General features: G+C 42.8%; 1 protein-coding gene across 1 annotated transcript in view; it reads right to left on the minus strand.

Moving 5' to 3' along the window:
- Positions 1-2,990, minus strand: part of LOC143840824 (uncharacterized) — a 41,406-nt gene extending 38,416 nt beyond the window's left edge. Inside the window, exons 1-2 of the mRNA XM_077344298.1 lie at positions 2,833-2,990; positions 1,178-1,324 (exon numbers count right to left, since the gene is read on the minus strand). Of these exons, the coding sequence (XP_077200413.1) occupies positions 1,178-1,324; positions 2,833-2,899 (214 nt within the window). The 5' untranslated portion in view covers positions 2,900-2,990. The remainder of the gene's footprint in view (positions 1-1,177; positions 1,325-2,832) is intronic.
- Positions 2,991-10,177: the final 7,187 nt, after the last annotated feature.

Genomic DNA, 10,177 nt, shown 5'->3' on the forward strand with positions numbered 1-10,177 from the left:
TAAGCCCATTTCATACTAAGCCGTAATCACAAATATAATTTGTAACTGAAAACTAAGGTCAGAAAGAGAACTGATGGCAATTTTTTAGTTGCCACCCAAAACCCCCAAGACTCCTCCTCCTCTCTCCCTGGTAAAATCCAGCAATACAAAACCTGTGACCACTTTATGAGTTCCCTCCACTTCACTGGCTGCAGCATGTGGGGGGTGGGGGAATTTGCAACAGGAGGCTGTTACATTGTGCGTTCTGTTTACTAAACACGACAAGATGGGGGGGGGGATATTTTGGGGATATTAAGTTTCAGTGTGAGAAGCGGTCGTCATTTTAAGCTCTTGTGTACAGAACATTGAGAAGCATTCTAAAAGAATGCAAGAGCCTTGAGATCTCCATTAAAGCTTCCTATATTTTGTGACCATATCAGATGGGTAGATAAGGGGCTATTCTGCCTATTACACTGCAAGAAACCCAAGGTCTGCTTTGGTTGCCAAATGGGAGCACTTCTTTTGGGGAGCATTCACATGACATCATGCTCTAGTTTTCTTTCCCCCCAACTTCACTAGAGTCTTTCCCAAACCCGCATTTCTCTATTCTTTTGGGGGAAGACTGCAATCCAGTATGTTAGTGGCCCGAACAGAAGGCTGAGTCACTCTACAGTATCCCAGTGGGGTGCTTCTACCTGCAAATGGGTTTCCTTGTGCAGCTTTTAGAGGTGGGGTTGATGCGTACACACCTTTGCAGCAGCCTTTGAGTTGAGCTTAAAGATACAAGCCCCTTTATCAATTTTTCTATTTATGTGCCACCTTTCTCTTGAGTGCTCAGGGCAGCTCACAACATAGTAATATAGCATTACATAATTAAATAACATTTAAAAGCCTAATTGAGTTAATTAAAATTAAAGATTAAAATGCAACAGTTTCAGGTTGATCATTGCCTTCTCTTTAGAGAGAGGAGCACATAACAAAAAGGCTTGAAACATCTCTAGCTACGTTTGGGGTCCAAGCCTACTTCCCCTCCCCCCACGGCAACCCTATAGGAAGTGTCAATTTGTAGAACATTTTAGGTTCTTTTTTCAAACTACTTACTTCATATCCTCATATCTTTGTATGTAAGTAATAATCAGACAAAGAACATTAATGAAAAACTGAAGCCCCCAAATGAGCGGCAGTTGAGGATACTGACCATCTGAAAAATCAGGTTTAAAACACCAGGGGACCCCCATCACGTTTGAATCAAAGCAACAGTTCTTCTGGCCGCATTCCACTTCACCAATGCCTGGGTACCCACAGTTTTCGCGTGACCTCGCTGGAACATTACATACTCCTTCCGCTATTTAAAACAAAGCACAAACACAAGAGCTGTTTTCTAGGAGGCAAAAGATAATAAATACAATAACTAGCTATTTTCCTTTTTTCTTGAAATGGTTTTTGTTCAATCACAGCCAAAGTTATCAGTGGCTTTCTGGTCACTTAGTGCTTGCATGGGCAAGCTGGGTCCTGCAACCCATTCATACCCCCTGCAGGGCCTTGTCAAGATTCTCAAAAGAGATTCATTTCTTTTTAAAATGCTGAACTAACATCGACTCTCACATTTGCCTATGGTGGTGCTTCTGGGCAGTGCATCCTCTTTACCATTTGCCGTTTAGTTCACAAAGGCCCAGGAAGGAGTTCTCCTCCACCTCCCACAATCAACATGAAACCTGTGAGTAACAACTTCTTGGAGAACTACCCCATTTGTGTAATGTGAACAGTGCAGTCTACTCTTTAGGATACACTAGGTTAGGGATGCCAGCCCCCAGGTGGGACTTGGAGATCCCCAAGAATTACAGCTTATCTCCAGACTGCAGAGATCAGTTCCCCCTTGGGAAAATGGATGCTTTTCAGGGGGGACTCTAGGGCTTTGCACCCCCACCGAGATCCCACTCCACCTTAGGCTCTATCCCCAAACCTCCAGGATTTTCCTCATCTTGGGGCAGGCAACCCTATAATAGGTACAACTGCAACACCCAAACTAAATTCAAACCCAAACCTAAACCACTGTCTTTTACTTTTCAAACGCACATTTACCCATCTATATGCTTTCCTTTGGAAAGTGTAGTAAAGAGTACAGGAAAAGATGTGACTATCTTTATATTCCTCACCTTTAATTAATTATTTTTTTAAAAAATAAACAATAGTAACAATTTTAATCAATTTAAAATTAGTTTTAATTAATTAAAATCCATGATAAGAATGTAGGTGTCTCATGAGCCTGAAATTATATGGGTCTCTTCGACTTGAAGCATAGAGGTCTGGGCGTCACAGTCTGGCCTTCATCCCTTTAAAGTTATCACAGCTTTCAGTTCCTTCCAGAAGCCTCCAGTTTCATCCTGCCCCTGCAAACCTTAATTACTCTAAGGCTTCATCCACACAACACAGGATATTCCTTAGGGTTGGCCTGTAGTAGGCAGCTGCACTTGTTTTTCTAGTGTGGATAAGCAACTCAGGTATGAACTGTTGCTATTGTGCAATATCCAGTGATGTGTGAATGCAGAGCATGCGTCAGAGTTCCCACTTTAAAACGCTGCGTCAATGCAGACACATTTATAAGTTCCTAATATCCCATACACCTTCCAGATCCAGCAAAAAAATAGTACCCTGACTTTTGAATACTGAAATTTGCAGGGCCTTCCTAAGTAGAGTAACATCTTTCTAACCCCACTGACTTCAGTGGACTCAGAAATGTGAAACTCTCCCTAGGGCAGGACTGTGAGTGTAGTCTAGCTCATGCCACTTGATCTTCCATAGAATACAAGCCACACATACACAAAATGATAACAACTGAAAACCTGCACTTACGCAGCAAGGCATTGCTGAGCCCTACAATTAGGACAATGGTGAAAACCCAGAGCATTTTCTTTTCCATTGCAGTCTTCAGCGCTCAACCTCTTGGGAAGACGGGGGATCTGTAGGTTTAAAATCTCCCAAGAGAGTTTTGCTTTATATGGTTTTGTGTGCCTTCATTTCAAAGAACATTTGCCTAAGGTGGTACTTCTGGGCAGTCCATTCTCTTTATCACCTTTTGATTAAAATTAGCACACTGAACAATGAATTGACTAATCTTTCTTGATTAAAAGAAAAGGCTGATTCTGATAATAAACTTTGTTAAGGGCCTGTGCAGCAAGGAGTTCCCACTCTACAAAGTCCTGTATACATTAAGGAACCCCACAAGACCATCACCATTTGCATAGTATTTTGGTATACCATATAGTAATCCTTATAGCCTTATAGCCCCATCTTGCATACATTCTCCTCCTCTCCCTGCTGTTTGCCTCCCAGTCTTTCTTCCTCTTGTTGGCAACCTTATTAAGGCAGGGTGGGCAGAGACTCAGTGGGACCAGGACATTTCAGGATTTAAGTCTGTGTATCTAGTGTTGGGACTGAAAGACAGGATTTAGTTTGTGTTGGTGTCCTGCATACCCTGCTGCCCGGCCATCTTCCTGACTGCGTTGGTGGAGGTGGTCTCAAGGGTGGTGCTGAGGACCACTAGCCTGATTGTCCTGGGAGACTTCAGCATTTATGCCAAGGCTTCCTTGTCAGGAAAGACTCAATAGCCCATGCTCTCTATGACAGCCAGGGGCCTGTCTCAGGTAATAACTCGTCCCACACGCTGTTCAGATCACATACTTGTCACAGTATTTTCTTCTGAGCAGAAAGAAGAGGAATTGATTAATTGATGACAGCTCCTTTGTCACAGAAAGTTCATCGTCTTGGGTTTAGACTTATGGGGATACGAAGACTCTAAAGTAGTAGAGGATCCTTTAAAATGGTCTGCTAATAGAGACAGGTGGATCTAAATGGCCGCCTGACAGCTGTAGGCAATTTTCCTGTTTATACAGTTGGTGTTCCTGTCAATGTCATGTTTGTGAACTCTTACCAAGCTCCAAAGTAACACTGGGGAGATGCTGTGGTTCAGTATTAGAGCATCTGTTTTGTAGGCAAAAAGTCTCAGGTCCAGTCCCTGGCATCTCTGGTTATAAGGGATAGGTTAGATGCAAAAGCCCTCTGAGACCAGTCAGTACTGATTTGGCTTGACCAATCCAACAGGAGGCAACTTCATATATGTGTTTTCACAATGTGATATCATCATCATCTCACTAAACATTACAGCTAGTGTGGTTACTCGGGATGATGAATTTACTTTTGACTGAATTTCATGGTATCTATTGCAATGTGTAATGAGCAAAGTTAATGTTCCAAATCCCAAGTAGGTCTTTTCTGTCCAAAAGTCCATTATCTATTTGCAATAGGCTTGGCTTTCAGTTGCCTAGCTCCCTCCCTAATGTTAAACAAGATATTTTAGTTTGCACATATTGAAATAATCTTTTAGACTGAATTGAAAGAAAAAGAGTCATTGCATTCTTGCTATTTACTCATAGCTCATTAGGAGAAGTTGCTTCTGGCTATGTAGAAAAGATTGAATAGAAAGTCAAATGACAATGCTGATTAATGAGAACAAATTTTTTTGAGGAAAACAAAATAGCATCTTATTTTAAAGGTAAAGGTATCCCGTGTGCAAGCACTGGGTCATGTCTGACCCTTGGGATGATGCCCTCTAGCATTTTCATGGCAGACTCAATACGGGGTGGTTTGCCAGTACCTTCCCCAGTCATTACCGTTTACCCCCAGCAGCAAACTGGGTACTCATTTTACCGACCTCGGAAGGATGGAAGGCTGAGTCAACCTTGAGCCGGCTGCTGGGATTGAACTCCCAGCCTCATGGGCAGACAGCTTCAGACAGCATTTCTGCTGCCTTACCACCCTTTGCCACAAGAGGCATCTTATTTTACCAGTAAGGTAATCATTTTTAGGTCCTTGAAGACTGCTCAAATGCAAAGTTTCTTTCCCTTTTCCCCTTTCTTTTCTTGTTTTTTTTGGAGGAGGGCTTCATTTCTGCTTTGGGACTCTGGAGACTAGATGGCTTGTTTTGCTGTTTTTTTTTTTAATTCTTAGAATGCTATTCCAAAGTCAAAGCAAAGCTAAGCAAAGTAAAATACCAAGCCATTTAATCCACAAATATAATACTTTCCTAATCATAATTGAAAATAAATCACAGTAAATTAAAAAAATATTATCATGCACAAATAATCATGCAATTACTCCATTTTCTGGAGTATCATTTTTCTTTGAAAGCAGACGATAGCTGCATTTTATTCTTGTCACAGGATGCAAAACAAAGCAGCCAGCAGAATTTTAAAAAACAATCAGTCTGCTGACATACGGGTATTTAAATCCTTTGGGCCCATTCCATACATGTTATGAAATCCTCCTGGAGCATGTAGGTCAACTGGACTAGCAACACACTTTTTTCATGTTCAGCTGAAGCGGCAAGAATCAATGTAGCTGTGGATACATCACTGATTTGGAGACAGCAATGCATGTCTGCATGATCCCAGCACAAAGTGGGCCTGCACATTCCCAGGGGAGAGCACATGTGTCAGCCAGGTCTTACCTTCACATAGGAGTCAGTTACTTGTGTGCAACACTGAAGTGTGCAATGGCTATGAAGCCTCAGTGCCAGTTGCAGCTGCTTGTGAAATGTTGCCTAGAGCTAGTCTGTCTGAAGGGAGATGTGTTTCTAAACCCTTCCTGTGTCTGTATCATGTGGCAATGCAGGTGCTTTCCACTGTGGTCTGGATGAACTGACAGTTCTTAAGCTGTTGTACAATAATAACGGTGAGGCGGAAACATAAACCATCATCCTAATCCAAGCTTCTAAGGAGTTCAAGATGTCTGGTGCGCATACAGAGCTAATTTCTTGATTCAGTGCAGTGGAGGAAGCAGATCTGCATATCAGACAACTAAGGAGGGATATAAAAGAGGGTTGCAAAATTATGCATGGCAGGGAGAGAGTTGCCAAAGAGAAATTATTCTCCCTCTCCCAAAATACTAGAATGCAAAGGAATCCAGGGAAGCTGATGGGCAGTAGGTTCAGAATGGACAAAAGGAAATAATTGTTTACACAGGAAGTGATAAAAATGTAGAATTCACTGCTAGAGGATGTAATGATGACCCCAGGAATAAACAGCTTTAAAAGATATGTAGTTTAATGGAGCGTAAATCTATCAATGGCTACTAGCCAAAGTGACTGAGGGGAACCTTTACATTCAGAGGCAGTAGTCCTCTGAATCCCAGAGTCAGGAGGCAACATTAGGTGAAGGCCTCAGCCTCTCTGCTCTGTTGTTGGCCATCTAGAGGAACTGGTTGACCACTGTGAGATAGGATGATGGACTAGATGGACTACTGGTCTGATCGAGGAGGGCTCATCTTTTGTTCTTGGAAACATTCATATACTTGTATGAACCATCACCTCCTTTAGTACGCCTAGTTTTCCTCAGCAGTATGAACATAAGCTGCAGCCACCCCATTTAGGGGAGTCTCTCTAGGAGGCTTTCCTTGTAACCAGCGCAGCTTTCCAGATGGGGAGCTGGACCCTACCCATGTTGGGGCTGCTGGGTAGGCTCCAATCGAGGTTGACGCCTGTGTGGTCTGCACAGTTCGGCCTTCCCAGGGGTTGGCAGGCCTGATGGTTAGGGGAGCTGGGGGAATAGTCACCCAGTGCCCACGGGCAGGCCTGCTATGGTTCCCCCCACTTCCCTCTGGGGCTGTGGCATGCAGACAGAAACAGGGAAGGGGCGGTTATTGGATTCACCCCTCACCATGGGTGTGCCAACACTCATGACCTGATATGTATATATATATTAATAAAAAGCTCTGGCCCTGTTTTGCTAAGGATAAGTTGTCATGCCTGATCTTTTGGGAGACGAATATGCCCTCTTGCCTACGCAATGGAAAGATAACTGGGCCTAGTCTGCATACAATAGATAATGCACTTTCAATGTGCTTTCACAGCTGGATTTTCCTGGGCAGAACAGGAAAATCTACTTCTAAAGTGCATTGAAAGTGCATTATCTCATGTGTGCAGACTAGGCCCTGATCAGAGCTATATCTAAACACTAGGAAAGGAAGCAAACTTTTGGAATACATGAGGAATAGTCAGGAATTCTGATGCTGGGTTGGAGCTGGACACCAGCAATTTCCCAAGTGGATTCTCTTGCATGATTCCCACTTGATTAAATAGTTCTCATTAGGGACAGTCACAGATTGAAAAACAGAATTGACTCATTCCATGATATTTAAGATCTTATGTCTCGGTGTGGATCTGGCAACAATATTACCAAACTGATTGAGGGATCATCAGACTGCAAGGGGGACCAGGGTTGAACTGGTTATTTGAATTGAAAGCAGAAGGGGCTGGCAATGATCCACCTACCTCCACACTACAAAACTACATGGTTGCCTAATGATTGCATGAGAAACATCTCATTTGTAACATCTCAATCATCAGAAAGGCCAAAGCTGAGAGTGAGCTAAGATTGGCCAGGGAAGCCCATTGTAACAAGAAAAGATTTTTCAGTTATGTGAGGAACAAACGTAAAGTAAAGGAGTCAATAGGCCCACTGTTGGGTGGGGATGGACAAACTCTAATGGAAGATGCAGAGAAAGCAGAAAGGCTTAGTGCCTATTTTTACATCTGTTTTTTCCCACAGGTCAAAGGGTTTAGGCACATCTAGAGATGGCAGTAGCCAAAGGATAGTATCTGGGTGGCAGGTTAACATGGATAGAGAGGTTGTCGAGAGGCATTTAGCTGCACTGGATGAGTTCAAATCCCCTGGGCTGGATGAAATGCACCCGAGAGTGCTCAAAGAACTTTCCAGAGAACTTGCACAGCCCTTGTCCATCATCTTCAGGACCTCTTTAAGGACTGGAGATGTCCCGGAGGACTGGAAGAAAGCAAACGTTATTCCAATCTTCAAAAAAGGGAGGAAGGATGAACCGGGAAACTACAGACCAGTGAGTCTGACCTCTGTTGTGGGGAAGATAATGGAGCAGATATTAAAGGGAGCAATCTGCAAACATCTGGAGGACAATTTGGTGATCCAAGGAAGTCAGCATGGATTTGTCTCCAACAGGTCCTGTCAGACCAACCTGGTTTCCTTTTTTGACCAAGTAACAGGTTTGCTGGATCGTGGAAATTCGGTTGATGTTGTTTACTTGGATTTTAGTGATGCTTTTGATAAGGTTCCCCATGATGTTCTGATGGATAAGTTGAAGGACTGCAATCTAGATTTTCAGATAGTTAGGTGGATAGGGAATTGGTTAGAGAACCGCACTCAAAGAGTTGTTGTCAATGGTGTTTCATCAGACTGGAGAGAGGTGAGTAGTGGGGTACCTCAGGGCTCGGTGCTCAGCCCAGTACTTTTTAATATATTTATTAATGATCTAGATGAGGGGGTGGAGGGACTACTCATCAAGTTTGCAGATGACACCAAATTGGGAGGACTGGCAAATACTCCGGAAGATAGAGACAGAGTTCAACCAGATCTGAACACAATGGAAAAATGGGCAAATGAGAACAAGATGCAATTTAATAAAGATAAGTGTAAAGTTCTGCATCTGGGTCAGAAAAATGAAAAGCATACCTACTGGATGGGGGATACACTTCTAGGTAACACTGTGTGTGAACGAGACCTTGGGGTACCTGTGGATTGTAAACTAAACATAAGCAGGCAGTGTGATGCAGTGGTAAAAAAGGCAAATGCCATTTTGGGCTGTATCAACAGGGGCATCACATCAAAATCACAAGATGTCATAGTCCCATTGTATACAGCACTGGTCAGACCACACCTGGAGTATTGTGTGCAGTTCTGGAGGCCTCACTTCAAGAAGGACGTAGATAAAATTGAAAGGGTACAGAGGAGAGCGACGAAGATGATCTGGGGCCAAGGGACCAAGCCCTATGAAGATAGGTTGAGGACTTGGGAATGTTCAGCCTGGAGAAAAGGAGGTTGAGAGGGGACATGATAGCCCTCTTTAAGTATTTGAAAGGTTGTCACTTGGAGGAGGGCAGGATGCTGTTTCCGTTGGCTGCAGAGGAGAGGACACGCAGTAATGGGTTTAAACTACAAGTACAACGATACAGGCTAGATATCAGGAAAAAAATTTTCACCGTCAGAGTAGTTCAGCAGTGGAATAGGCTGCCTAAGGAGGTAGTGAGCTCCCCTCAATGGCAGTCTTCAAGCAAAGGTTGGATACACACTTTTCTTGGATGCTTTAGGATGCTTTGGGCTGATCCTGCGTTGAGCAGGGGGTTGGACTAGATGGCCTGTATGGCCCCTTCCAACTCTATGATTCTATGATTCTATGACTTCATTTGTATGACTTCTTGTGTCATTGATCTGAGTTGAATTGACTTCTTCATCTTTCAGATTAAGCACAGTGATAAACCTGATGCCCTGGAGATTTGTGTTTAAAATAACTTAAATGGCACAAAATGTGTTGACAGTTATCTAACATCGTCTGTGATGGTGGCAAATTAGACCCCTTGGTCCTTGCACTGAGTGAAGAAACATGTCGGCATTGCAGAGAGGGTTAATTAACTCTTTCCCTGCTGACCATGTTTAGCCTACCAGAGGTACAGTTGTGAGAATGAATATATATGTGGAACTCGGTGGGGTGGGATCATAGTGAAAAGAGCTGGTGAAAGTGCTTCTGAGAAGAAAAATGGCCAAAAGAAAAAAAAAACCGTGCTGTTCTTTTCCCTCCCTTACTAAAAAATATAGCTTCCTGGGGCAATTTCCATAGTAGTCCCCCCACCCCCCTTCATAAGCCAGGTCTTTGTTCCACACATCTTCATGTAAAGTACAATCAATAAAAAGTTCTGTATTGACCACACAAGAAACTGGACAAAATCCACATGAACATTAACTCTCATATGATGCCAGGTAGCTTGATAATATTGTCAAGTTCACAGGTCTAAAACCATTTACACAGAAGAAATTCTCATGATCTACAGCTCAGGAAATTCACACTACTTCTTTACTTCCTGTTTTCTAAAAATAGTGAACATGATAACTTCTTACAGTGCGTTACAAAAATTGGAGATGAAGCACCAGATATTTTGCAGCGCAGCTACATGCAATAGTTTCATAAAAATTAAGGTGGGGCGATGGGGCGATACAACGGCCTTTTTCCTTCTAAGACACTGAAGGACATTCCCATTTGTTAAAAAATGTTTACGGCATGCGTTCTATTTTCAGAACTTTTTAATATATATCAACTTAACACATACGGTAGCCTGTTT

Source organism: Paroedura picta, chromosome 6, assembly GCF_049243985.1.
Source record: "Paroedura picta isolate Pp20150507F chromosome 6, Ppicta_v3.0, whole genome shotgun sequence".
In the NCBI taxonomy this organism is placed as follows: domain Eukaryota; kingdom Metazoa; phylum Chordata; class Lepidosauria; order Squamata; family Gekkonidae; genus Paroedura; species Paroedura picta.